General features: G+C 57.0%; 1 protein-coding gene and 1 long non-coding RNA gene across 3 annotated transcripts in view; one reads left to right on the top strand and one right to left on the bottom strand.

Annotated features, from left to right (window-relative positions):
• Positions 1-27755, bottom strand: part of LOC112543958 (uncharacterized) — a 42742-nt gene that overhangs the window by 13408 nt on the left and 1579 nt on the right. Inside the window, exons 2-4 of the long non-coding RNA XR_012897035.1 lie at positions 24680-26194; positions 1192-1355; positions 827-941 (exon numbers count right to left, since the gene is read on the bottom strand). This is a non-coding gene — a long non-coding RNA (uncharacterized LOC112543958). The remainder of the gene's footprint in view (positions 1-826; positions 942-1191; positions 1356-24679; positions 26195-27755) is intronic.
• Positions 2-19536, top strand: SLC47A1 (solute carrier family 47 member 1). 2 transcript variants are annotated; one of them, XM_075904650.1, is made up of 17 exons: positions 3-204; positions 5078-5179; positions 5884-5952; positions 6825-6973; positions 8108-8150; positions 8982-9026; positions 9591-9688; positions 10253-10350; positions 10768-10881; positions 11145-11212; positions 11827-11935; positions 13668-13743; positions 14604-14673; positions 15362-15494; positions 16288-16382; positions 17663-17744; positions 18633-19536. In XM_075904650.1, the coding sequence occupies exons 1-17, from the start codon at positions 82-84 to the stop codon at positions 18875-18877; spliced, it is 1719 nt and encodes a 572-aa protein (XP_075760765.1). In that variant the 5' UTR covers positions 3-81; the 3' UTR covers positions 18878-19536. The 2 variants fall into 2 exon arrangements, with proteins under 2 accessions (XP_075760766.1, XP_075760765.1); XM_075904651.1 differs by lacking the exon at positions 8982-9026 and having other exon boundaries at positions 2-204.

Below are 27755 nucleotides of genomic sequence, written 5' to 3'. Positions count from 1 at the left end.
CGCCCCCGTCGGCGCTGGCGGGGCGGGGACGCGGCGGAGGCGCTGAGACGCTGCCCGGCGGATCCTCGCTGCTGCCCGGCCATGGACGCGGTCCCAGCCCAGCCCGCCGCGCCGCGGGGCCGCTGCCTGCGGAGACTCCGCGGCCTCCTGCCCGTGGGCGCCTGGCAGGAGGCGCGGGAGCTGGTCCGGATCGGGGGGCCGGTGGTAAGAAGGGGAGGGGGGCGCGGGGGTCCCCCTAAAAGAGGGGGGGCTGGGGGGAGCCGGGGGATTTGGGGCTGGTTGAGTTTCCTTCTCTCAAGTAGTTGGGGGCAGTGGTTAAAGCCCCCCCAGGGCAGGGAAAGGCCCCCCCGTTTGGTGCCTGTCCTCGCAGGATGCCCTGGCAGCGGCTCTGTGGTCTCTTGTGATGGGAGGCAGCGTGGGAGGGATGCCACAGCGTGGGAGATAGTTCTGCCCGGCCGACTTATCCACTAGGCACAGCGCCTGGGGCCCGCGAACACGTTTACATTTCTTTTAAAATCAGGAGGAAAAAAAATTGAACTTTTAGAGTCGAAGAAAATGTTTTAATTTTTTTCTCACGTCAGAAAAAAATGGAAGGTTTAGGGCCCATGCAAATCTATTACCTTTTGCCTAAATCAGAAAATAAAATGTTCACGTATTTAAAGTTATATATTTAATGGAGGAAGGGGCCCACGGAGGCAAAATTGCCTAGGGCCCACAAAAGTCATAATATGGCCCTTCCTGAAAGGAACCGTGAGCGGAGAGATCAGCCACTGGGACTTGCCTTGAAAGTCCCAGCCTGTTCCTGCTACTGGCAGGGACAAAGTACCTTTGCCTTGGAAAGGCCGGGTGATGAATTATTTCTGTGACATCGGTGTCACTTGCAAACTGGCCTGCCTTGTCGCTGCTGCAGTGATCCAGGTGTAGTTCCGTAGCCAGGGCTCCTTCACAAAGGAAGAAAAAAAAACAGGTTATGTTGCTGCAGGGTCCGAAGATCAGACCCAGGGCCTGGTCTGATTGCTCTAGGCCAGTGTTTCTCAACCTTTTTTTATATAAAGTACCCTTTAAAAAAATTATAAGTACCCCCAATACCTACAGTTTTCAGACTCACAACATTTGTTTCTACTATTGCAAGACATTTGTTTAAACAACTTAATGGGCAGCTCCTTAGAAACCAGCGAGAGATGAGCTTACGTTCTGGCTGATGCTGAAGAGGCCTTCAGGATCCTGGGCCTCTTCTCCTCCCAAAGGGCGCGTCTCCTGTTGGTGTTGACCCACGGTAACCTCTGCACATCCCTCCTGCCCTAAAAGAAACGTGTCACTAGGATTCCGCGGTTGTTCTTGGGTGGGTGTTGGCACTGTTGGAAGATGAGATGTTATGAGAAGATCAGCACGTTGCCTTAAGAGAGGAAGGCCGGTCTGGCACTAGACTAGCGCTTAAGAAATGTGGACTCCATTCCAGATGTTGTTGTGTGACCTTAGGCAAGTCCTTTCGCTCACACCCAGAAGCTGAGGTAGATTCTTCAAGACTGTGTCTAGACTACACCTCTCTGTCTGCAGAGAGATGTAGATTAGGCATGTTGAAATTGCTAATGAAGCAGGGATTTAAATATCCCATGCTTCATTAACATAAACATAGCTGCTTTTTTTTTCTTTCTTTTTTTTTACATGGAGCTTTTTCGACCCCCCCCCCCCTCGGCAGTCTAAACGGGAATCTGTCGAAAAATAAACTCTTTTTTGACAGATCCTGTAAACCTCATTTTTTGAGGAATACAGGATCTGTCGAAAAAGGGTTTATTTTTCAACAACTCCCCGTCTAGACTGCTGGGTTTTTTCAAAAAAGCGCCATATTAGAAAAAAGCGGTGGCCACATTTATGCTAATGAAGTGCGGGATATTTAAATCCCTGCTTCATTAGCAATTTCGACGTGCCTAATCTACGTCTCTCTCTGTCATCTGTCTAGATGTACTCCAAGTGAGTTTAAGATCAGCTGAGTCAGGCCCTTACTGTCTCTGGTACCTTCCTTCCTGGTTGTAAAAGAGGGATAACTTCGTCCTCTGTCTGGTTGGTCTTATTTAGATTGGAATCTCTTTGGGGTTGGGGCTGTGCCTCGCTATAGATTAGGACAATGCCTAACACAACAGAATTCCCAGCCTCTGTGGAGGTCTCAAGACCCTGCAAAAATAATTGTTTTAGAGACAGGGGCTGAGCCAGCCCCACCATGAACTTTGAAATCTAGACCTAAATCTTGTGATTTGAGGCAGGCTCTAGTGCTTATCTCATAAATCGGCATTACGAGATAAGCACTAGAGTCTTCCTGGAGGCACAGTTCTCTTATTTGCTGTCCTTTTAACCATTTCAGACCAGGGAGCCTCACACAGTAGTCTCAGTTGAACGCTGCTTCTTCACAACACTGCCCTTTGTTTTTGTAATGACGCGCTTCCCCAGCATGCATTCCCAGAGTTAGTCTCGGCCCCCTTTGAGCACAAATGCTGTAACAAGTAAGTGCAAAACAAAGAGGATGTTTTAAAACCAGGATCTATATTTACCACACATAACAAATGAACATTTTCAAGCAAGCCTCTGCACAGACATGTGGCTTGGATGCCGGGGACAGGGCTGTGATCCCAGGCTGGCTACTCACAGATCTGCTGGGGTTCTCGTAGTTTTAAATCCAGAGCTTTGTCTAAACTCACGGCTTCTTGCGCAAGAATCTGCAGTGTCTCCACACTGCCCGCCCGCTCTTGCACAAGGAAATTTACAGTACGGCGTGATAAGAGAGGGCTCCTTGCGCAAGAGCTACGCTCTTTTTTGACAGGTGTAAGCCGTCTTGCGCAGGAGCTCTTGCGCAAGAGGGCAGTGTGAACGCTCAGGAGGGATTTCTTGCGCAAGAAAGCCCTATGGCTAAAATGGCCACCAGAGCTTTCTTGTGCAAGAAAGCGTCCACACTGCCATGGGCGCTCTTGCGCAAAAGCACAGCGCGCACATGGCCGTGTGGACGTTTTGTTGTGCAAAACTTCTTGCACAAGAACACGTGCGCAAGATGTTCTTGTGCAAGATGCCGCGAGTGTAGACATAGCCCTAGAGTCTTGCTGGAGGTCTTCCATCATGATGGGGGAGGGAGGGGTTCCTCCTTCGGGAACGAGTTGAAAAGTCCCTCTGCTAAACAAGTGGATTATGGGAGTGTGATGACCAGGCCCCATAGCTCCTGCCACACTTTGCCCCAGAAAAAGACCATAGGAGAGAGCAAAGGGGTCCAGCGATTCAAAAGGGTGGATCCTTGGGCCCTTTAAATCATTGCAGGAATGCCATGTGGCACGCTGCAGGTGACGCTCTCAGGGGTGCTGCAGGGGGCACCGTGTATTCCAGATGATGCAGCCCTGCCCCGTCTGCCCTTTGTGGGAATGCAGAGCTGCCCCCCCTCTTGTCCTGGGGCCCAGCAGGTCTGTGGGTGCCCCTGCCTCTGTAGATAACATTCTTCCTGGAGCAAAAGCTTCTAGCTGAGTGTTCAAACCTCAGAGAAGAAAGATCTTCCGGGCTGTAGACTAGACCAGTGGTTCTCAACCTTCCCGGATGACTATCCCCCTTTCAGGGGTCTGATGTTGCTTAGGTACCCCTAAACTTCACCTCGCTTCAAAAAACTTGCTTTCAAAATCAGATGTAAAAATACGCATGCTGTCACTGACGTCGGGCTTGCTTTCCCACTCTTGCCCATAATTACAAAATAAATCAATTGAAACAGAAATACCGTGCTGACATTTCAGCGGGCAGTGCACAGAGCAGTATAAACAAGTCATGGTATGAAACATTAGTTTGTACTGGCTTTGCTCGTGCTTTTTACGTGGCCTGCTCTAAAGCTAGGCAAACATCTGGATGAGCTGAAGGACCCTCCTCCCCTGCTGGGATACAGGGGGGTACGCCTAGGGATATGTGCACCCCTCCTTGAGAAGCACTGGCCTAGAACATCCACTTTCCCACTGAGGTGAAGGCAAGAAGCAGCAAGCTTCTCGTGTTATCTTTCTACACCAAGTATTACTGTGATCTGCTATACATTTTAGAGAGTTAGTCTGTTTGAGCAATAACTCCTCCTAAACAGTAAGGCTGTGTCTACATTGGCACCCCTTTCCGGAAAAGTAGGAATAAGAGATCCTCCGGAAAAGGGCTTATTTTCCGGAGAATCACGTCTAGACTGGCGCTTTTCTCCGGCTTATCCCCAAGCCGGAAAAAAGCGGCAGCCATGTAAATGCAAATGCCGCGGGGGATATTTAAATCCCCCGCGGAATTTGCAATTCCAAAGTCTACATTAGCATCCCTTTTCCGGAAAGGGGTGCCAATGTAGACACAGCCTAAGAACTAGGGCCACCAAATTCAGCTTCCTCTTATCATAACCTACAGCAGGGTCAGGGTTTGGGTGTGCCTGAGCCCAGATGAGCCAGAACAAATGGGATGAACCTGGAAGAGGATTGCTTCTCAATAAACCTTACAGCAGAGAGATCAAATGGAGGAATTTGGAAGAGTGCTCTGTGTTGGCACAGCTAAATCAGTGCTGAAGGGTTGAAAACAAGAAGAAAATGTTTTTGGAAACCAAACTGACTAGCAAATTGGCTGACTAATGTTTTTTGTTAAAACACAGTGAATAATAAGAGTTTATGGGGATGAAGGAAAAAAATACATTTGATGGAATTTCCATTTTAAAAAAAGGTAACAAAAATGTAACTCCCTTTTAAAAATCCAACATGAAAATGAAGGTAATAAATAACACTATTTTTGAAGAATGCAAGAATTTATATAAAGCGTGTACACTTGCCTTTTACTTAAACAATAACAAAAACACACCCTCAATTGAATTACAGACCTGAGCAACACCGGGTACATCTGCTACTGTGTCTATATAATATTCACTCACTCACACACTCTCTCTATCAAACTGATCAATTCTAAAGTATTTTGTTTGAATGCATCAGTGTATGAAATACCCTCCGTGACTGTCCTAGCCTAGCCTTGGGACTGATTGGCTTCCTTCTCATTTTTATCAACCTTCCTTTACCTTTTTTTTCCTTTCTTTCTCCCCACCTCCCAGTTCCTAGCCCAGTTGTTGGGCTTCCTGATCAGCGTGGTCAGCTCCATATTTTGTGGCCATTTGGGGAAGGCCGAGCTAGATGCTGTGACACTTGCTGTATCCGTACGTATTGGTCCATTTTCCCTTATGTACATGTTTAAATTGTGTGATGGGTGGATTAACTTAGATCACAGCGACTTGAAATCACCAGTTCCAATCAGTATTGAAACCAGCAAGCAAGTATCTATTTAGTCTTGTTTTGCATTTGTACTTTAGTTAGCTTTTGAAAGAAAGTAGATGAGTGAAAATGTAATTTAAATACAAAATGGAATGTAATGTTTTTTAAACGTCCTACCTTTTATTTACTCTGTGCATGATGTAAAAGTGAAAATCCTTCCAGGTGATTTTGTCCCCCAAGGATTCCATTTGGTAAGCACTGACAGAGTATCCATTATGTCTCTGTGGCTGGTTCACTAAAGGATAATAGCCTATTACTGCCGCTGGATGAAGAGCCTAGATTTCTAGAGCCTTTGCCGGAACAATTGGGTGCAGAAGAAGGATTGTCATCTGTAGACTTGGGATGTTTACAGTTCAATAGGAGAGATCCCTTGTCAAGTGGAAGAGGGGGGAGAGGCGGTTTAAATGGCAGTCCAAAAAGCGAGGAAAAGTGGAAGCCTAAAAAACAGGCACTGAAACCACCACTTCTCCCCATCCCCCAGTTAGGGGGGAAAATACAGCTGTGGATGGCTCTTACTGAGCCTGCCTGGCAGCCTGAGCATCCTCCCTCCCTGACTGGTTGCTTTGTCTCTTTGTGGTCTCATCTGCAGGTTATCAACGTTACTGGCATCTCAGTCGGCTCTGGTTTAGCATCAGCATGCGATACCCTAATGTCACAGGTGGGGAACTGCCCTCTGGCCACCTCCTTTGCTTGTTCCCTTTGGTTGTGCCTTGCCCCGGTGGTGGTTTTCTTTGGGGGGAAGGGGGTTAAAACCGACCATCATCTCGCCCTTCCATTGCCTGCTTCACAGCCAGTCGGGTCCTCAGAGCACATCCCCACCCCCTTTATTGCTAAGATCCAGGGGGCTGCCCCCATCAAATGCAGACACTGAGCAATGCATGGGGCTAATCCGAAACCCTTGGAGGTTAAGAAACTTCCATTGGCCCTGGCTCCAGTGTAATTTGTGAACAGTCCTTTCTGGGACCTGCCGACCAGACCATCTCCAACCCAGGGGACAAGGCTGGAGTGTGTTTGAGGAAGTCTCGCACCACAGCAAGGCCAGTTAAATCACCTCTCCCCCTGCCCTCCAGACTCCATTCATCTGACCCCCTGGGGGCAACCTGCAGCCCCCGGGCCGAATGCTGCCCATCCGTGTCCTCTGTGCGGCCCGGGAGACGTTTTTCTTTACTGTTGCCCACACGCAGGGTTGCCGGATCCTGCTGGTTTCCATCCACGTATCTTTTTTTTCCCTGCCGCTGTTACTAAAGTGACCGGCACGGAACGCCAGGGCGGGCGGATTGCACACAGCGCGCCCCGCGAGAGCCCGGCGCGCCCTCTGCGGCCAATCCAGTCTGCTGCGGTTTAGCCGGCGCAGCTGGCAGAACTCCCCTACCCTGGGAACCCATCTTGGTTGGCACAGCCTTGCGGCCAGTGGAGAGGAAGGAGGGCCGCTCGCACAGCCTGCCCGCTGGCCTCGGTCGCCTATGGCTGATCCCACCCTGTTTCCTCAGACCCTGTTACTCACCATTGGGCGGCTCTTCTCTTTCCCAGTCGTACGGCGGTGGGAACCTGAAGCGGGTGGGGACCATCCTGCAGCGGGGGATCCTCATCCTGCTGCTCTGCTGCTTCCCCTGCTGGGCCATCTTCATCAACACCGAGCAGACCCTGCTGCTCTTCAGGCAGGACCCGGAGGTCTCCAGGTCTGGCATGAGCGCTAATCCCGCCCCTACCCTGCGGCCGTTCAGGCTCAGCCCCCGCAGCGATTCCCCTGTTGAGCCCGAGCGCCGCTCCCATGTAGTGGGCAGGCCCTTCCACGGCTCTGGAGTCCACGTCAGGACTGCCGAGGCCTGTGGTGGTAAGCAGGGTTGCCAGGTGTCTGGGATTCCACCGGGCAGTCCGGTTTTGGGGCCCTCTGTCTAGTAAAAAAAAATTCAGAAAATACCAGACGTGTGCAGTGTCGGGTATTTTCTGGTTTTCCGGCGGGGCGCCCGACGGAAGCCTAGCGGGGGCGGGGGAGTGGCTGGGAGGGGGCGCGACCAGCGCTGGGAGCCTCTGGTTGCGTCTGACGTAGGAGTGACGTCTTGGCGAGGAGGAGAAGCCCCGTCCATGCCCCTGAGCGCTGGTCAAGCGCATTGTGGAGCGGTAGCCGGACTGACTCGTGCTTCGCCGGGACCCCCCCGCCCCCACACTTCCTCCCTGACCAGACCTGCTCCCCCCGATCCCCTCCCGGCCAGCTCTGCTTCCTACTGGCTGGTTCTCCTCCCGATCTTCCCCCGGCCAGCCCCGCTACCCCCGACCCCCCTCTGCCAGCCCTGTTTCCTGTCCTCCCCCCCGGTCAGTCCTGCTCTCCCCCCCTCTTCCCCTGATCAAGTGTGTCTGGTATTTTTTCTGAAGCTACCTGGTAACCCTAATGGCAAGCCAAGTCAATCTGAAGAGCCAAAAAATCAGACTTCCCTCCCTCCGTAGACCATAGTGGAACGCGCCACTTGTGCGCCACACCCGTCAGCCCTTAGGTGGCCCTCCCAGGTCATGATGGAGTCAGCTTGCTGGGGGTAGGAGCACTGGCGTGGCCGGTGCCCCCGCTACGCCTTCTCTGTGCCTGGCGCAGACTGTAGGCAGCTGGGAGTTCACTCGTCTCCAGCGCGGAGCAAAGAGAAAACCCTGCTCAGACGCCAGACGGTTTTCCAAGGACCTGCCCCCTGTTTGTCCCTGTGGGCGAGGAGCCGCGGGTGGGTTTCCCTTTCTGCTAAGGGAAGTGTAATTGTGGGCGCACACTTGGGTCGCGTGGTTCTTACTGGCTGTGAACTGGATGGAAATGTCATTGTTTTTTCCAGGTTAACCCAGATTTATGTGATGATCTTTATCCCAGCACTTCCCGTAAGTTGCCGCGAAGGTTCCTGTGCGCATGACCTCACGGCGTCATGGGATGTGCTCCCCACAAGGGACCTGTGTGACCTCCGGGTGTTAATGTGTCATCTTAAGCTTTAATACAGCCGACCCAGCATACCGGTCCCACCAGGCAGCCTCCCCTCTTGTCACTCGGACTGACGCTGCACGCTGTGATCTGTAGTTTGGCTGGCACCACTCTTGCCTGTTGAGTTATCTGTCAGGAGCACTGGGACGTGAGGTCTCCATGCACAATAGTTTCAGGTGAAAGATCTAGGCGCCAGCCATCTGCTTGGTTTCACGCCTGTTAGTAGCTGCCAGGCTTCTGGCAAGGGGTCAGAACCGGCCTGGGTTGGACCAGGAGCCTTCCTGACACAGTTCTGCTCCAGGGGTGCTGGGGCTTTGGGCCGGCGTGGGGGCACCTCTGCTGTTCAGAGAGCTTCACGCCATCCCCGCAGGACGGGCGTGGTTGGGTGCCCGGTGGAGGAAAGGCCACCGCTCGCCTGTGCAGTCTTTGCTGACGTTCGTGGCTGAGCTCTTAGCTGGAAGCCGCTGCTGCGTAAAACAGGGCAGGGCGCAGGGGGCTGCGGTGGTGGATCTGGTCGCATTGCGGTGCTGTGGGCGGGGGCGTGTGAAGAAGAGCGGAATCTTGTTCTCTGTGATCTTGATTGTAACCGCCTCCCCCCCGGCCCAGAACTGACGGGGGTGTCTCTAACTCCGGCGTCCCCCCTAAGTTATGACCAGACGTAATTTGTGGGGAGCCCTGGCCGGCGTCAAGGCGGCGCGAACGGAACGGAACCCAATTCTCTCTCTGTCTTGCAGGCCGCGTTTCTGTACCAGCTGCAGACAAGATACTTGCAAAGCCAGGTACTGTCGCTGCTGGCTAGCTGGGCTGTGGGACGCAGAGGGAAACGGGCTTCTGAGACCCTCCTGGAAGCAAAGGATCCCAGCTCCCTGGGGGACACGGAATGGGGAGCTTGTCTCCCGTCAGCCCCGTAGAGCGGTGGGAGCGCGGCGTCTCCTGCCATGTGCTGTCCCGCGTCCAAGCTCAGAGCTGCTTTGGAGAGCTCCAGAGGGAGCTGTCGAGGCCTCCTGGGCCGCAGAGGCGAGTCTGCGCCTTTCGTGGCCTTGGAGGGGCTGAGGGAAGCCACGTCCCCGCCCTGTGAGGAACGCTGTGCGCTAATAGCTGACTTCAGTGGCTGTTGGCCTCCCAAAAGGCAGGTTTTGCTGCCTTCACGTCTCCTCTTCACCTCCAACACTGTCTTCCGGCTGAAGACTGCTCAGGAGCCATCTGCCTCCCGGGGCCCTATCGGTGGCTTCATTCCCTCCCCAATGAGGCGGTTACGGTTAGAAATGGCTGCTGGGCGCCTGAACTGGCCTAGGGATTGGATCTGGGAAACCGTTTCCAAAGAGACTCGCTCTTCCTTCCAGGCCATCATCTTGCCTCAGGTGGTGACAGGAGTCGCAGCCAATCTCCTGAACGTGGCCATGAACGCCCTCTTCCTGTACGCGCTGAAGCTGGGCCTGGTGTGAGTATGAACAGGGTCAGAGGGCCCCTCGGGCTGGGTTTTAGCCAAGATGCTGGGGCCTGCCTGGCCCAGGGCTGCGGTTCTTCTCCCCCGATGTGGTGGTGCTCGGGTCCATGGGTAGGGAATTGGACTGTTTGCGATGCCGAAACAGGCGTTTCCATTTGCCGGGCCTGTTCTTGCGGCTCACGTGCTCCTAGCAGGCCTTCCTCATGCCGCTCTTCTTCTCAGGGGAACCTGGGCAGCGCAGGGTGGTGGCACGGACGCTTGCCAGCCGCGTGACAGGGTTGCACACGCGAGGGCCTTCGCTAGCTGAGCGATGGGCTGCCCGGGGCCGTTGCTCAGCGTCGGGGCACGGCAGGAAAAGCTGCAGCTGGGACGGGACCGTTGAAACAGCCGGTGGCTTCTGCATGTCCCTGCTAGCGCGTCAGCAGAGCTGTGTGCCCGAGCTTCCCTTGCCTCAGCTGCCTAGATGAAATTCCGGCTTGTCCTGTTCTCTGAACCCCGGGACAGAGAGCCCCAGCGGAACGGAGACCCGCTCTTTGTAACCATTCCCTCTCTCTCTAGGGGCTCGGCCTGGGCCAACACCATTTCCCAGTACACCCAGGCAGTCCTCCTCTTCCTGTACGTGTGGTGGAAGAAAATCCACGTCCAGACCTGGGGAGGTAGCGTATGTCTCCGTCCTGGTCCGGGTGACTGGTTTGATCCCGGGGGACCATGGCTTGGGCTTCTGAGCCCTGGGAGGCCACACGTGGCGGTTTTGTCTTCCGGGGCAAACACGTCCGCTGCTTCCAGAGGATTTCCCCTTCAACCTCTTGCCCTGAGGCTGCTGCTCAGTACTTGGTGTGTGTGTAGGGGGGTGGTCTCCCTGAATTCAGTCCCTCCGACCACGTTACACCAGCGCACGTGACTGTAGAAATGGCTGGAGCAGAGCCTATGGATTTCTACAGTGGGGCACGTGGCTGGTTTCCTCGGTCATGCTGAGCGACTGCCCGTGGAGAGAACATCTCCAGGGCCCCGCAGGGACCGAGAGAGGCAGTGACTCCGTCTTCCTGGTCCCACGCTGCTGCTTCTTGTTGCAGGCTGGACCAGGGAGTGTCTCCAGGAGTGGGGGTCCTTCGTTCGGCTGGCCGTGCCCGGCATGTTCATGATGTGCATCGAGTGGTGGACCTTTGAGATCGGGAGCTTTCTTGCAGGTGAAAGAGCCCTCTGAGAGCCTGTTCCCTTCCTCGCCCTAGCGGGGTCTCCCGTTGATCATGCTGTTTTGGGGGACCGTCCCAGGCGGCTGAGCAGGCACTCAGAAATCCCTAGAGGCAACTCCACCCAGGCGTCCTCTCTTGGGTTTGGTAGGTGATGCTCCAGAGTGCCTGTCAGACAACAGCCCATTCACATTCTCCCCCCCCCCCCCGAATGAGGGTCTCTCTTCATTTGCAAAACACAAACCAGGCCTCTCTCCTAGGTCTGATCAGTGTGGTGGAGCTGGGAGCGCAGGCTGTAATCTACGAGCTGTGCACGGCAGCCTACATGGTAAGCGCTCATGCTTGCAACACGCTGGGCATCGAGAGCCCCGGAGGGGGCCACGAATGGAACAGCAGCGGGCACTGTCTGACGGAGGAGGGTTGGCAGCGCCATGGTGGGGCGCAGAAGGCGGGCAGAGCCGGGGTGGCTGCCTGCAGAGGCTGAGATGTGTTGGCGAACCCCTGGCGTGTGGTGGGGGGCTGCCAGGACTGGCAGGGGCTCGCTCAGGCACATCAGGACTCGCAGGTGGCGCGTTGCAGAAGCTAGCGCAGCCCCTGCCTCTCACACGCCCCTTCTCTCTGCTCTGACTCCAGCATTCATGGATGCCAAACCCAGCTGGCAAGTTTTCTCCAAAGCAGTGAGGACTTACTGCATTTCCAGCATGCTGTTGTGCTTCCCCCCATCCCGTCCCCCCCTTTGTCAGGCATAGACTGGCGGGGGAGGCTCTTAGATGGTAGGGAGAGGCAGGCGGGAGGGTGCAGGCGCTGCTGGTTTGTATCTATTCTTTCTGCAAAGGGAGAGCTGGGTTCCTGCAGCCTCCACCAGCCACTGGTGTCCTGTCACAGTCGTGGGCGAGCAGCCCCTAACCCCAGCCATGTGGCCTTCTCTTTCCTCGGGCTTAGGTGCCACTGGGCTTCAGCGTGGCTGCCACGGTCCGAGTTGGCAACGCCTTGGGAGCCGGCGAGGCGGAGCGGGCGAAGAAGTCCTGTATCATAGCCCTGCTGTGCACGGGTGAGCATATTCTATCCGGTGCCTGCTGCAACAATGGTTTCTTGGTGGCCCTTAAGGGGACGGCACCCAGGGGAGACACATTCCTTTCCTGCTAAGCGCTGTTACGAATGAGCAGCTGAATTTCCGTCTCCTCTTTGGTGTCTTTGTGGAATCTCAAGTTGCAGCTGATTAAACTAAACAGGTCTCTTCCCAGCCGCTTTCCATGTCCGGGACCAACCCGGTAGCACAGGGCTTGTGCTTAGAAGAGAAAGTCTTAAATGAACCAAGAAGGAGGGGAGAAAATTGTCTCCTCCCTTGGCTTTGGTAGGCGGATCATCCAGCGCGCCTGTCAGCCGACAGCCGATTATGTACAAGCCGCAGTACGAGCTTTCATGGGGGTGGGACTTCCACCGTTGTGCGGCTCTTTTGAAAATCTTGATCCTCAAACCATTTCTGCCCTTCTTAGGTTTTGTATCCTGCCCCAGCCAGGTGCGTGGGTTTTTTTTTTTTTAAATAATAAAGCCTAAATGACAGCCCTAGCACCAAAATACTAAGCACTTGGAAATCCCCCCTTCCCCCAAGAATTTACAGTCTCTCGTCTCTTTCAAACCTGATACTGTACCTGTACAGGCTGGTGCTGTGGCGCCAAGAAATATAGGGCTGCAAGAGACCTTGATGGGTCATTTAGTCCGCCCCACGTGCAGGGGCAGGGCCATTAATATAGACCATCGCTGACGGGTGTGTCTCAAACCTGTCCTTGCACCCCTCCAGTGTTGCAAATTCCACAGCTCCTCTAGGCGGTTTCAGCTCATGCTGAACTTCCCGGACAGGAAGATTTTCCTAATGCCTAACCTAAATTTTAGGCTTTTTTTAAATTGGAGTTTGAATGGTGGCTTGAGATCTGGGGAAGGAAGGGGATGTCACTGTCGAAGTACAGCCCTCCCATTCCTTGGGTATGGGGACCAGCACACTTTTGGCTTTTAATTTCTTTGTGAAGGTGGGGCCACAAGCTGCCGTGATTAGCTCCTCAGAGCAGGCTTAGCTAAGCTCCTCTAGGGAAGGTCTGACGTTAAGGTTTCTGTAGCTGAATAGCATCTGATTTAGTGCTCTACTGCTTGCGTCAGGACGTGTGGGGAAGGCATCTGTGGGGGCATTCAGCTAGTTCGGATAGGAAGCCTAATCCGAACTAGCTAGTCCGTGCCGCGTGTAGCCGCGCGGCACGGGGTCCGACCTAGCCGGCATTTAAAAATGGCGCCGACCGGCTTTATGCAAATGAAGCCCGGGAAATTCAAATCCCGGGCTTCATTTGCAACTCCGTATGACTACATTACCCCCCCCCCCCCCCCAGTTCGAACTAGGGGGTAGTGTAGACATACCCTGGGGAATTAACTCAGCGCATTCTCACATTGCTTACTGCACTAGCACCCAGAGTTCCTCACCAAGATCCGGCCCCCGCCGCATTAAGCAGTGAACATGTTACCAGCAGGCAGCGTTCCCTGTAAACTATGCAGCTGCTCAGGGGAAATTTAAATGCCACCCAGCTGGTTAGCAGAGCGCCCACAGCAATTTTTTTTGTTTCTATGGGTGGTGCACATTCGAACATGCCTCGGTGCACATAACGTTTTATTCCACACATGGAAAAGATGAGGGGGAACATTGCCAGCAGCCCAGAGATCTTGGTCTCCAACAGCAGGCCAGGAGAGAAGACCATGCTGCTTGTGATCAAACCCCCAATTGCTTGACTGTCTTGCAGGGGCGTGTGCCGTGGTGGTCGGTACCTTACTGGGATCCCTGAAGGACGTAGTGGGCTACATCTTCACCAGCGACAAGTGGGTAATCTGAGACCGTCCAAGACACTGGTTTAACTTTTTAAAGGGCTTTTCTGGAACTGGTTTCCCGCTGCGGCATGTGAGGTCCGGACCGAGACGCGGCCAGTTGGGGAGGGGGCGTGTAACTGTAAGAAGCTCCCCAACACAGGAAGTCATGGGGGAGCAGGATTCCAGGGGGAAACGCAATCGCACCCAGAGCCGGCCCGTTCCTGGGACAAAATGGGACGACCACCCCAACCGCCCTATGGATGGAGGGGCCCTGGGGGATTACAGGGGCCTGGCACGGGGACAGCAGGGGTCATCTCTCCCCCCTCCCCTGACATGGATGGCAGGAGCCGGAGCGGCCCAGTAGCCTGCTCCACCCGGATGCACTCGGCTTCTCCTCAGCGGCAGGAGCAGCCAGCCCGGGCACCCTGCTGCCGTGGAGCAGCACAGCACAGCACAGCAAGCTGGGAGAGGCTGGTACGATGGGATGGAGCAGGCGGCCGGCTGGCTCTGGCTCCCACCCGCCTGGCTCTGGCTCCCGCCGCCCACGTGGTGAGTGCGGGGTAGGGGGGTGAGCCCTGCTGCCGCTGCGCCGGCCCCCCGCCCCCGTTGCTCAGGGGAGAGGGCAAAGGGGCAGAATGGAGGCGGGGTTCGGGGAGGGGGCGGCGCAGGGGTCTGCAGTGGGGGAGGGTTTGCCCCAGCCCCGCGCCCCCTTCGAGACGGCCCTGCTAGCGCCACTAACTCAGCCTGGTCCAGAGGCGATACAGAGTCCCACGACTGTCGCTGGGCTTTGGATGCGGCGCTCTTAGAAGCCTGCGTCCCCACCAGGCCGTTCCTATCCCGCTCCAGACTGACAGGCCCCTTTCTCCCCACAGGCAGATTGTGACCTTGGTGTCGAAGGTGCTGCTGATATTTGCCCCCTTCCACTTGCTGGATGCCACAGCCGTGAGTACCTTGGTGCGCCAAGCGGCGTGCTCTCGAGTGGCACTGCCTGCACGGCCTCGGGGCCTTGGCGCTGGCTGCAGTCTGCTAACACGGAAGGGGGAAGGTGCCACCTGCCTCTGAAAGCAGCCGCCTGGGGGACCCCGGGGCTCTAAACTTCGTGCCTGTGGCCGCCACTTGTCATTCCAACCAGCTCCTGCCACTTAAAGGCTGAACATCTGGGGCCACAGTTGCCTAAGTTGGCTGACGAGCGCTAGGTGCCCTGGTTCCTCTTTGGGCTGGATTTGTTTTGCGGGGGCGTGGAGGGGAGGTGCTAAGCACACACGAGCTCCCGATAGCACCACGGCGTGGCCCGTGGCGTGGGCCTTTCAGATCTCTTTGCTCCCGCCAGTTCCCCGCCCTGTGGGTTCAGCGGGGTGCCCTCTGCTGCACGCACACTTGCGAGGACAGCCGTGCCAGCTGCTACCCCGCTTGGTATCGGAGGGCAGCTTGGTGCGTGCGCTGCCCCGCTGCTTTCGATGGAGGAATCGCCAGTCTCCTTGTTGGCGGGAAACTGGCCTTACTCCCCTCCCGCCCTGTGGGGCGCTGCAGTGTTGCCGTATGAAGAGCGGCCAAGCTGCCCTCTCCCCCAGAGTCCCCCAGGCCGGGCAGCATGGCTGTGCCTCACACACGCTGGTTCGGTTTCCCGCAGGCAACGTGTGGCGGCGTGCTGAGAGGGACCGGGAAGCAGAAGATCGGCGCCATCGCCAACGCTATTGGGTATTACATCATCGGCTTCCCCATCGGCATCTCCCTCATGTTCGCCGCCAAACTCGGGGTGCTGGGTACGTGTGCGGCTGGCGCCCAGCGCAGCGGGGGCTGAATAGCCTGACGGGTGCCGTCGACTGTCACTCCCACGTGGGGCTCGGCCCTGTGCCCGCCGACGTCTGTAGCGGTTCCTTTAGCTGTTCACGCGGCTCCCCGGTTCAGCCTCCCCAGGGCCTCGATTCGGCAAGGCCTGCAGTTCAGTTCGAAGGCCTGCCGAGGGACTTGGGCTTGGATACGCATCTGCCTTCCGTAAGGGCCTCCCAGGGACGGAAGCCTCCCTCGGACGCCTGCACTTGCCTCGTGTCTGGGTCCAGTGGTTTTAAAGGCCTGGACACGGAGCCACGTTCTCCATTGCTGTCAGCAATCGGGCCCTGGGCTCCGAAGTCGGCGAGTAGCACGTGTGCTGACTAGGCAGCTTTGCGGCGCTAATCCAGCAGACCAGGAACACAACTCGCACTGTCGGTCCTGTGCTGAAAGATGCCCAAAGCCGCGGATCCAGCTAACCTAAGAAGGTCTTCCAGGGTTACTACTGGGAGTCCCTGATACTGGTCTGGACTCCAGCTTGTGCATGTCTGGACGTCTCGGGGGCAGGCCTGAAGTTGAGGGAACCAGTGAGACACGTGGAGCAAAGTGCCAGTTCCCAGTCAAGTCTCTGGAAGCTACCACTGACTATACTCTGGGGCACCTGGTATTGGCCACTGGGCTAACCGGACCTTTGGTCTGACCCAGTGTGGCCGTTCTTATGTTCACTGGGGCCAGGGCTTCACCCAGGGTCTTCAGACAACTGAGCCAGGTTTCCCTTTGATCTAGGCCTGTGGGTGGGGATGGTCGTCTGCATATTCCTGCAAGCCCTCTCCTTCTTGGCCTTCGTCTTGCGCATGGACTGGAAGAAAGCAGCAGAGGAGGTAAGACTCGTGTTCTGTCTCTGTCTCTGTCTCTGTCTCTCTCGCTCTCGTTGCTTCTGAAGACTGGGCCAAATCTGGCACTAGTGCATATCAGACCTGCAGGGCGCTGTACTGGTGTAACCACACGACTCATCTCTCTAGTTCTGTGCTTCACTAAGCGCTTTATGGCGGGAAGGCGGGAGTGGGGAGGGGGAGTGACTGCAGTTCACTGGTTATAAACCTGGAGCAGAGGCATCAGACAGCTCCTGGGCTGAGAGTCGCTTACTCGTTGATCATGGAATCCCTGTTCCAGCTGAAGGCCTAGACAGCTGACCTGGGAAGGCCTGCTGAGATCCCATCCAGCCTATCCCAGGGCAGGAGTTTTTTCCCAGCTGGAAGGGTCGTCCAGTTAGAAATGTCCGTGTGACCGTGGAGGCAGTTCTGAGGAGGCGGGGGGGTTGAAAGGACGCTTGACGAACCAAACGCTGGCTCACGCCAGCATCAGTGGAGTGAGGTGGGAGAGTGTTCGTAAGGTTCCCCGCTTATCTCCATGCCTGCCGGTGGGAAGGGTCCCAGGCTCCCAACCGAAGAGCCTTTCTCTCTGCATCACGCTCTTGGGACAGGGTGTCTGAGATCCATTCCCCTTGGGCCCTGTCGGGATTGTTTCTGTGGGGTCTGGCGTTGTGTCCGGTTGCTGAAAGTTTCAGGAGTGTCCCCCTCTCCCCCTTTCCTGCAGCTCGTGGGGCTGGCAGTATTTTCTTTTGTCCGCATTGAAAACCTCTGTGGGGACTGGGGGTCTCCTGCGTGTGGGAAGCCGGGACGAGTCCTCCTTCCCTGGGATTCCTCCTCTTGCCTGCACGTCCCTCGGGCTTTCCTTCCGGGACCTCAAAATACTTTTCAAACTTGAAGGGCCTCAGATGAAGGATGAATTAAACTTCCCAACTCCTTCAATGGTCCATATCAACCCCATTTTTATTGATTGCTGGGGGGGAGGGGGACCAAGTCGGAAGTGGAGGGACTCTCCGAAGACAGCGGCCCAAAGGCAAAGGTGAGATTAGTCTCCTAATTCCAGGGCACGTCTAAACCCAGTGGGACATTTAACTGTCCCTTGCAACGGCACAGGCAGCTTGTCCTCCAGTCCTCTCCCCACAGGGGACATGGAGTTTAGCATCCGGCGTCCTGGTGGCCTGGCTTTCGGTGGCGTGTTCATCCGGCCGGGTGTCCCCGGTTGCGCTGTCGCCTGCAGTGAATCCGTGGAAATTCTGAGCTTTCTCTTTTTTTGGTTTTTTGAATCCTCTTAGGCTCAAATCCGAGCAGGGCTCAAAGAGCCGCCAGTCGCCGTGTCCTCCAGTGATGCTGCAGCGGACGAGACGGATGATTCAGGTTCGTGGTGGCGGCCTGGAATGGGGCAGGAGGGATGTAATTGTCTGCTGCCCCCCGAGCGAATGCCGCCAGGGCATGGCGGTAACGCCTGTGATGCGGAGCGGCTCCTGTTGCCGTGTTCCGTGGGGCAGCCCCTCGGCACAGCCAGGAAGAGCCCGGCTGTGCACCAGGCACCGAGGGGTTACGTGCCACAGTCACGCACCCTGTGGCCGTTCAGCGGGTGGGCTCTGGGGGCTTGAGCAGTGCAGCAGGTCGGAGATGGGCTCCCTGCATGGGGGTGTTTTCCTCCTGCGGCAGGGCAGGGCCCCTGTGGTTTCATGTTCTTGCAGCAGCCTAGCAGCAACGCCTTTGTGAGTGTGGCCTTGTCCTCCCGCCCTGCGTGCCGGTCCCCCCGGCAGTGCCCTTCCCCCGCTGGGAACACGGGCGCGGGACCCCTGACGTCGGATGGTTCACAAGAGCAGGCTGGGGTGATGACCTGCTGCCCTGTGCAAAATGGGGCCGGCTGCCCGTGCAGAGAGTCTGAGAGCAGCGGCTCCAGCCTTCCCGGGGGAGGATCCCGAGCGTGGCTCCCACCGGCACCGGCTGGCACCGCTCTGGATCCGAACCCTGTGCTGCCAGCCAGCCTTGGCGCAGGGCTTCCCCTTCAGTTTTGCAGGGCCTAGTCCGCAGGAGCCCTCCAGCGGCGGCAGCTCTTAACGCCCCCCCCAGCAGCAGACACACAGGCCAGGCTCCTCACGGGAAGGAAAGGAGGGTCAGGAGGGGATCGGTCACTCCTGCCCTAGCCATGGGGCAGGTAGGCGGGAACTCCTGGCTTTCAAGCCCGGCAGCTCATCTTCCAGCTCACCCCGGCCTCTCCCGCCTGTAACCAAACCCCTCTCTGCCGTGCAGAGTACCTCACAGGTGAAACGGACGTCCAGGATCCCGTGGTTTTGCCCGACCCTGTTTTCGGGGGTGACACCCGGCCAGATCACCCGCTCATCCTGCAGGAGGACTCTGCGCCGGGCTTCGCCTCTCCAGGACAGAACCTGTTGTCGGGGAAGGCGCTGATCTGCCGTCGCGGGCTGGCGCTGGTGGTGGCCGTTACAGTCCTGCTAGTGGGGGTTCTAGTCCGGCTCCTGACCGGTAACGGCTAGGCCCAGCAGCGTGGAGACCAGGATCGGTGAACTCGGGCACAAGACGGTAGTCGGGTGCTGTTGGAAGAGGCGATGTCGGGATGAGGCAGGACGCTTCTCCTTTCTGTGGGCCCAGCAAGGACCCTTGGCACGGTGGTGATGTCACAATGCCCCGATTGGCCCTCTCCTGCCGGACTGGGCGAGGGCGCCGCCCTCATTCGCAATGAGCGATACTGCACGGGGGGGTCTGCTGACCCCTGCTACAGGAGTGGTTGACCCCAGCCGGCGGCGGGCCAGCTTGGAGCACGCTTGCAGAGAAAGGGTCCTGACGGAGACACTCCATCACCAAGGGGCCCCCGTTTCCTTTGGTCACGTCTTCTGTGTTCCACTGCCGGGTTCAAATACAGCGTTTGCCCCGAATGTGTCCTGAGCCTCCCATGTTATCCTAGAACCCGTTTACATGTCAAGGCTGAGCGGTGACTGTCCTGTAACCCAAAGCAAACTGCGGGGAAGTGTTCAGAGAATCACCCAGCAACAGCGGGAGCAAACTGACCCGCTTCACGGGGCGATCTCTGGCATTCGCCAGGCGTGTGGCCTAAACATGTCGCTTCCTTCACACTCCTGGAATCCAGCATTTTGTACCAGTAAATGATGAATAAACCTTCAAGTGGTTTAATGTCCGCGATTGCTTCTGCTGCGTCCTTCTATGTTACTAGTTTCTAGGGACCCCAGCATGGTCGAAGGCAGGTCTGCACAACGCGGAAAGCGGCGAGGGCCATATTACTCCAAAGGAAACAGCTGCGGGCCGCAAGTAGGGATGCTCTCCCAAAAATGCCAGACACGCGGACCACAAATTTTTGTTGAACAAAAAAAAAAAAAATCTCCACTTGGCCCCCTAGCGTTTGTCTCTCCTGCACCTTGCCCCTGGGTGCCTTCCGCTTTCTCCTGACCTGCCCCCCTCCCCTCAGCACAAGTCCCTTCCCCTCCCCTACCTGGCTTCTGCCTTCCAATTTGCGGGGCTGCTGGAGCCTTTTTAAATCCAGCGGTCGCCGGCCGTGTCGTCACGTCACGGCAGCGTCCTGGCGGCTGCCGGCGTCCCACCCTAAGGCGCGCGCCCCGCCTCCTCGCGCCGCAGTTGCACGCAGGCAGCCCGGCAGCGAGAATCGCCGCACTTCCCCCTCCCCGGCGGTGCTTCGCTCCTCCTCCCGGCCAGCAGATCGGATGGGCCGTGCCGCCTGTAGTTGGCACAGTGAGCCCCTGGGGACCCATGCGGCCCTCAGGCCTGGTCCAAGGAAAGTACCCTCAGGCAGGTGTCCGTAGGAACTCCAGGTTACAAACACCCACACGTACCAACAGCGTCTCCCCTGCCGCCTCAGGCAGGGACGTCCTTAGCACGTATGGGGCCCCAGGAAGTCCTGTTAAACTCGTGCCCCCATGTCCAGTGGCAGCCCGGGGGAGGGGATAATGATTTTTTTTTTAAAGATAGGATTTCTATAATCTTCCACGTGCTCAGGAAATATTTTTACAGCAAATTCTAAACTAAGGTCCTGTCAACTGACGGAGCCAATGCAAACACTGGCAGCAGAGCGCTGGGGTTGGCACATGCCTGTTGTGCGGCTGCATTGCCACTTGATTGGCTCTTTCACAGGTTCGGTGTGCCACGAACAGCTCTGGCCGGCTTAGCGAGGGCCCCTCCGGAGGAAGCAGAGCCCCAGAGCAGGGATAGGAAGAGGCGGGTGGACATGAAGACTCAGCGGGGCCCCAAATTTTCAGACGCCCCCACACAGCTGCATGTTGTGCGGCTGGGTGAGGACGGCCCTGGCCTCGGGAGCAGGCAAGAGGCACAGGTGGCAGCGAGCAGGCTGGAGGGGCAGCGGGCAGTCGCCCAGCCAGTGCCTGGAGAGAAGGGGCGATTTGAAGGGGAAACCGGCGCGTCTCTCCCAGCTGCTGGCTGCGCGACCACCCCCTGCTCCTCCGAGCCGCATTTGTACTGCTCGCTGCCTCCTAGGGAGTGGGAGCTGGGTGCAGAGCAGGTGGCACAGCGCTGGTGTGGGGAGGGCTGGTGGCCAGGGGATGCCTAGAAGCTCCCTTCAGAATCTCCACCTGCCCCTCACCCTCCTCTAGCGAAACCTGCGTTTCCTCAAGGCCCAGCACGGAAGGTGAAACGATTTCCGCGACTTGTCATTGCAAAGATTCAGCCTTTCAGCCCCAGCCCGGCGAGCCTGGGCCCCCAACTACCATTTCCAACGAGGTTTCTATGGGAACACGCATTCCGAGTTCCAGACCCCCTTTTGGCGCGCGACCTGTTCGTAAGGTGGGGCCTTCCTGTGTCTGGTCGCTAGGCGTCGCCCATGGACACATTACTAGCAGCCCACTTGTCTTTGCTCCGGGCTGTCCAGCCAGAGCGCCGCATGCAGCGGCCTGCTCCGTCAGCGCCAGCTGGTACTGAAACGCCCACGCGTCTCCTGTGGATTCAGAGGCCCCGTCCCACAAACCGGCTCACCCTGAAACAAACGGCTTTCGCCTAGTGAAAGCGGAACCTCCATCCATCCGCTGCATCCACTGGGCCAGGCACCCGTGTCAGCAGAATGTCTTACGGCAGTGCTCTCCAACCTTTTTACACCCAAGATCACTTTTTAAATGACAGACCAAGCCAAGATCTACTGCCCCGCCCCTTCCTTGAAGTCCCATCCCTTCCTTGAAGCCCCGCCCTCTCTATTCTCCTCCTCTACATCACTTGCTATCCCCAATCCTTATACTGCTGCTTTAAAAAAAAAAATTCTGTAGGAAGAGGTTTTTCCAACATTTGGCTTGTCTAGACTGGACCAAATGTCAGAAAAAAACCCCTTCTTTTGGAAGCCCCCTTATTCCTTGTGGAAAGAGGAATATAGGGGTGACCAAAAGAGCCTGTTTGCTCTTCCACTAAAAAAGCGGAAGAACAAACACAATCCTGGATGTAGAAGAGTTTTTCTGGGCTATCTCCAGAATCCTGAAAAACCCCTGCAGTCTAGCTGGACCCTTCCTGTGTTGAGACAGGATGTGTAGTCTCTGGGCTGGGAATGAGGGATTTGGGTGTGGGAAGGGGTGAGAGGTGAAAGCTCTGGAAGGAAATCTGGATGCAGGAGGAGGTGAAGAAGGGGACGCTGGCTCGGGGAGGAGGCTCCAGGCTGGACAGTGTTGGGATACTAACACTAACAGCAAGCTTCCCGGGCTGAGCGCAGGGCAGCCGGGCGGGAGCGAAGAGAAGCGGCTTCCTGGCCAGCTGGCAGGGGCGGATGAGAGTGCCGTGGGACCCAGGGCAGCACCGCGGGGCCCCAGGCAGCGAAATTTTGCGGGGCCCCGCCTTTGACACGGCGCATGCGCGGGGCCTCGGGAAGCGCGGGGCCCGGGGCAGCCGCCCTGCTCGCCCTGCCCTAAATCCACCGCTGCCAGCTGGCCATGGCGCTCAGCCAGGGTGCACCAAACTCCAAGTGGGCTGGTGCAGAGGAGAAGCTGGCTGGCCAGCTGGCTGTGGCCTCCAGCCCGGAGCAGGCTGAACCACACTCCAGCTGATTGGGCGGCTTCTCCTCTGCGCCTGCCCACGTGGAGCTTGGTGTACCCTGGCTGAGCGCCATGGCCAGCTGGCTGGGAAGCTGCTTCTCTTCGCTCCCGCCCGGCTGCCCTGCACTCAGCCCGGGAAGCTTGCTCCAGCACAGCTGGAGCTAGACACAGCTTCCCTGGGCTGAGCGCAGGGCAGCCGGGCTGGAGAGAAGAGAAGTGGCTGCCCGGCCAGCTGGCCATGGCGCTCAGCCAGGGTACACCAAGCTCCACGTGGGCAGGCGCAGAGGAGAAGCCGCCGATCAGCTGGAGCGCAGGGCAACCTCTTTCAGTGGAAAGCCACAGTCAGCTGGCTGGGGTGTTTCAGCCCTCCCCACCTCCCAGCTCCCACCATTCCTCGCAGCTACTCACCTGGTGTTGTTGCTCGGTGAGTAGCTGCTCCTCAAATGAGGAAATCTAATGTAAATGCACTGTGCAGGCGCGCAGTTCAGAGAGGGCTCAAGAGCTACTCTTAGAGCCCCTGGGATCTACTGGTAGCTCACGATGTACTGGTTGGTGACCACAGTCTTACGGGGCTTGTGGCTGCCACATGTAGCTGGGCCCATGTGTTTGACACTGTGCTGGGATTCTGTTCTGGCTCCCTTCCTTGAGAGTGAGGGTTTGCTGAGCTATACTGACCGGAGGATTGGGCCGTAAGAAATCTGATGAGGTTCAACAAGGCCAGTGCACTGGGGACGGAGGAATCCCAAGTCCTGCTACAGGCTGGGGACCGACTGGCGAAGCAGCAGTTTGGCAGAAAAGGACCCAGGGATTACAGTGGATGAGAAGCTGGAGATGAGTCCGCAGGGCGCCCTTGTAGCCACGAAGGCTAACGGCAGATTGGGCTGCATTAATAGGAGCTTTGCCGGCAGATCTAGAGAAGTGATTATTCCCCTTTATTCGGCACTGGTGAGGCAACATTGCATCCAATTCTGGGCCCCCCAATACCGAAAGGCTGTGTCTAGACTGCATCCCTTTTCTGTAAAAGGGATGCAAATTAGACACATCGCAATTGCAAATGAAGCGGGGATTTAAATCCCCCCGCTTCATTTGCATAAAAATGGCTGCCGCTTTTTTTCGACTCGGAGCTTTGCCGGAAAAAAGCGCCAGTCTAGACGCGGATCTTTCGGAAAATAAAGCCTTTTCCGAAAGATCCCTTATTCCTCTTAAAATAAGGAATAAGGGATCTTTTGGAAAAGGCTTTATTTTGCATCTAGCCTGGCGCTTTTTTTCCGGCAAAGCTCTGAGTCGAAAAAAAGCGGCAGCCATTTTTATGCTAATGAAGCGGGGGAGATTTAAATCCCCGCTTCATTAGCAATTGCGATGTGTCTAATTTGCATCCCTTTTTCGTAAAAGGGTTGCAATCTAGACGTAGCCAAAGGGTGTGGTGGCATCGGAGAGAGTCCAGCGGGGGGCAACCAAAATGATTCGGGGGCTGGAGCACATGACTTATGAGGAGCAGCTGAGGGATTTGGGCTTATTTAGTCTGCAGAAGAGAAGAGTGAGGGGGGATTTGACAGCAGACTTAGCTACCTGAAGGGAGGTTCCAAAGAGGCTGGCAAGAGGCTGTTCTCAGTGGGGGCAGGTGGCAGAACAAGAAGCAACAGTCTCAAGTTACAGTGGGGGCGCTCTAGGTTGGATCTTAGGAAAAGCCATTTCCCTAGGCGGCTGGGGAAGCGCTGGGCTGGGTTCCCTAGGGAGGTGATAGAATCTCCTTCCTTTGAGGTGATTAAGTCCTGGCTTGCCAGAGCCCTGGCTGGGATGATCGAGTTGGGGTTGGTCCTGCTTTTCGTTGGACTCGCTGACCCCTGAGGTCTCTTCCAGCCCTAGGATTCTGTGACTGCTGGGGAAGAAATGCTTTGCTAAGCCTTGAGTAGACGAGGCCCACAAACCCCCTAACACCTCCGTAGGTGAACACTCAGCTTCCCGTTCCAGATCAGTCTTGGACCTAGTCTGAACTCAGAACAAAACAGTGAGTAATGTAGCTCTGCTCAGCTCAGGGGCAGATGGGACAGAGGCAGAAATCCCTGCCCCTCTGTACGCTGAAAAGCAGGGGTCAGCCCGTGGTTGCTTCCAGGTGGCACAAGCCCTGAAACACTTTGCACCCTGCAATCATTAGCCTCGCGGCTTCGATGGAACAGGGAGTTGGGGTCCCAGTACCTAGCCCAGACTTGTGCAATAAGAAATGGCTATGGATGAGTAACCTGTAGCAAAGGTCACTGTGAAAAGGACCAGACTACAACTTACATTAGGGAATAAAGGCCGCCCTCACGCACGGCAGGGTGAAGAAAAGTAGCTGAGGATGAGTCTGTTCACATGCCCGAAGTCCCAGAAAGACGAAGCTTTTCATGCAGAGATAAATCAGATTCCAAATTAAGGTTCAGTTCACCTAATGAGCCAGGAGAGAGAACGGCAGCTAACTGGGCAAGCAAGAGGCCAGCGCGAGGCAGTGTGAGTGCACAATGGTTTATGCATTGAATGAAATCTCGGGCACTGACCCTAGGAGCATGGAAGGAGGCCAGATTTACAAGCTACAGGACCAGAAGCACCTATGACCCGCTTCCCTGGGGCTTGGTTTCTCATTAACACAGCTAGGCTAAAAGGCAACCACGCGTTTCTTCAGCACGCCCGGGACTTAACCGAGCCATGTTAGAGTCAGGGCTGCAGTTCTCTTCCCAACTGCAGATAGATGAATCCAAAGTTAGGAGCCAGGTGATTTGGGGAGCAACCCAGAGACTAGAAAGAGAACAGCACCGCCGTCACTGGGAGGGATCAGGTGAAAGCATCATCCAACCCCCCCAAAAACCAATTACATTAAAAAAGGCAGCTCTCCTAGGGCCTGATCCTGCAGTCCTTCAAGTCAGTGGGTGCTTTGTCATTGCAATGAAATCAGACCCTACCAGCAACAACATGACACACTGTATATGCCTTATTTCGGAGGAACCACAGACCATGCATAAGTTGCAGTGGCTATGCTGTTTGCCTGCGACATGGTTCCCCTACCAGTGGAAGCTACAGGGTAGACAGATTCGGCATTCTCTGTAAGCTGTGCGCTTGTGTGGCCATTCTGGGAAGATTCAAATAGGCAGAGCACCCATAGTTAGGTTTTGTGCTGCTGTTGGTGGTGCACATTTGCACATGCCTTGATGCACATACAATTATTCTGCACACGGAAGAAAACAAATCTGTACATGGATGGAAAAGATTAGAGGGAACAGGTCTCCATCATTCTCACCATCCGCCCGCTCACCCTGTTCTGCACAGATCTAGAGAGCTCAGTGGTTAACAAAACAAAAGGAAGGCAGAGGTTTGGCTGGGCTTGTGCAGCACGATGGCTGCACTATTAGAAACCTGGGCTTTGCGCTGCTCTGAAGTCACTTCTTCTCCTTCCCAGCTTGTTCCTGAGGATTGCAAGAGCCCGGGCAGGGGCTGTGGCGCCCTGTGTCTGTGCAGTGCACTTAGTGTAATTGGCCCTCGGCCGCAGCCAGCACTGCTGCTCACAAATACTTGCCAGTGCTGACAAGTGAATCCTGCGTTCCTTCCTCAGCCAGCTCTCCGCCCCGCGTCCAGCATGCAGCCCGGGCCCCGGACACCCACGCTAACCCGTGGGTTTGTTTAGGCAGGTCTGCACGGGGCAGCGGGCACGCCCTCAGTCCTGGCCGAGAAAGAGCCGCGCTATCTCCTGGCCCAGCCATCCCGCTTTTGCGACGCCTCTTCTTCCCTTCGCTCGCCCGTTCCAGCCCATTCGCAGCCTTGCTGAGCCTGCAGGATAACAGCAGGAGACAAAGAAACACACAAAACAGAGGCTCAGAGAGGCCAGAGCCCTTGCGAGGTGCCCACCTCCCTCCCCTCCCCTTCCTCAAACACCCTAGGAGCCAGCTGCTATGAGGCTGCCCCCCGCAGGGCTGTGTGAGAGCAGGACGGCACAACCCCCCACCCCCAGGCCAATCCCTGCACCCCACCCCCTTTCCCTAGGGTCCCCCTTTCCAGGACTCCCTCTCCAAGGACTGCAGCCCAAGAGTGCCTTACCCCCTTGAGGAGGGCCCCAGTGGTGGCCTTCCCCACGCTGACCTGGGTGACCACAGACCGGGAGCTGTCGGGGGTGCGACGGCGCCCCACTTCTCCAGGGGGTGGCGGGCTGCAGGTGGGTGTTGCGCTGTTGGAGGGCAGGGGCGAGCCAGGCACAAAGCTCCATCAAGGTGGCCTCCTGCTTGGGGAAGTTCTGGAGCCACTGCTGGTCGGCCCACCACTCCACGACCAGCCAGTCCCCCCAGGCCCGGCTTTAGGCCGATTCGGCCGATTCCCCAGAATGAGGCCCCGTGCCTAAGGGGGCCCCACTCCTGGGTGTGCGACGCACGCGCAGTGCCCTGGGCGCGTGACGCATGCAGAGGGCCCCGGGCGTGCAGCGCATGCGTAGTGCTGCCCGGGGTGTGCGACACACACTCAGTGCCCTGGGCACGTGACGCATGCAAAGGGCTCCGGGCGTGCAGCGCGTGCGTAGTGCTGCCCGGGGTGTGCGACGCACACTCAGTGCCCTGGGCACGTGACGCATGCAAAGGGCTCCGGGCGTGCAGCGCATGCGTAGTGCTGCCCGGGGTGTGCGACGCACACTCAGTGCCCTGGGCACGTGACGCATGCAGAGGGCTCCGGGCGTGCAGCGCATGCGTAGCGCTGCCCGGGGTGTGCGACGCACACTCAGTGCCCTGGGCACGTGACGCATGCAAAGGGCTCCGGGCGTGCAGCGCGTGCGTAGTGCTGTCCGGGGTGTGCGACGCACACTCAGTGCCCGGGGCGCGTGACGCATGCAGAGGGCCCCGGGCGTGCAGCGCATGCGTAGCGCTGCCCGGGGTGTGCGACGCACACTCAGTGCCCTGGGCACGTGACGCATGCAGAGGGCTCCGGGCGTGCAGCGCATGCGTAGCGCTGCCCGGGGTGTGCGACGCACACTCAGTACCCGGGGCACGTGACGCATGCAGAGGGCCCCGGGCGTGCAGCGCATGCGTAGTGCTGCCCGGGGTGTGCGACGCACACTCAGTGCCCGGGGCGCGTGACGCATGCAGAGGGCCCCGGGCGTGCAGCGCATGCGTGGCGCTGCCCGGGGTGTGCGACGCACACTCAGTGCCCTGGGCACGTGACGCATGCAGAGGGCTCCGGGCGTGCAGCGCATGCGTAGCGCTGCCCGGGGTGTGCGATGCACACTCAGTGCCCTGGGCGTGTGACGCATGCAGAGGGCTCCGGGCGTGCAGCGCATGCATAGTACTGCCCGGGGTGTGCGTCGCACACTCAGTGCCCTGGGCGCATGACGCATGCAGAGGGCCCCGGG

Source organism: Pelodiscus sinensis, chromosome 21 (genome assembly GCF_049634645.1).
Source record: "Pelodiscus sinensis isolate JC-2024 chromosome 21, ASM4963464v1, whole genome shotgun sequence".
Classification (NCBI taxonomy): domain Eukaryota; kingdom Metazoa; phylum Chordata; order Testudines; family Trionychidae; genus Pelodiscus; species Pelodiscus sinensis.
The sequence above is the reverse complement of the archived record's forward strand: the minus strand, read 5'-3'. Positions and strand labels throughout refer to the sequence as shown.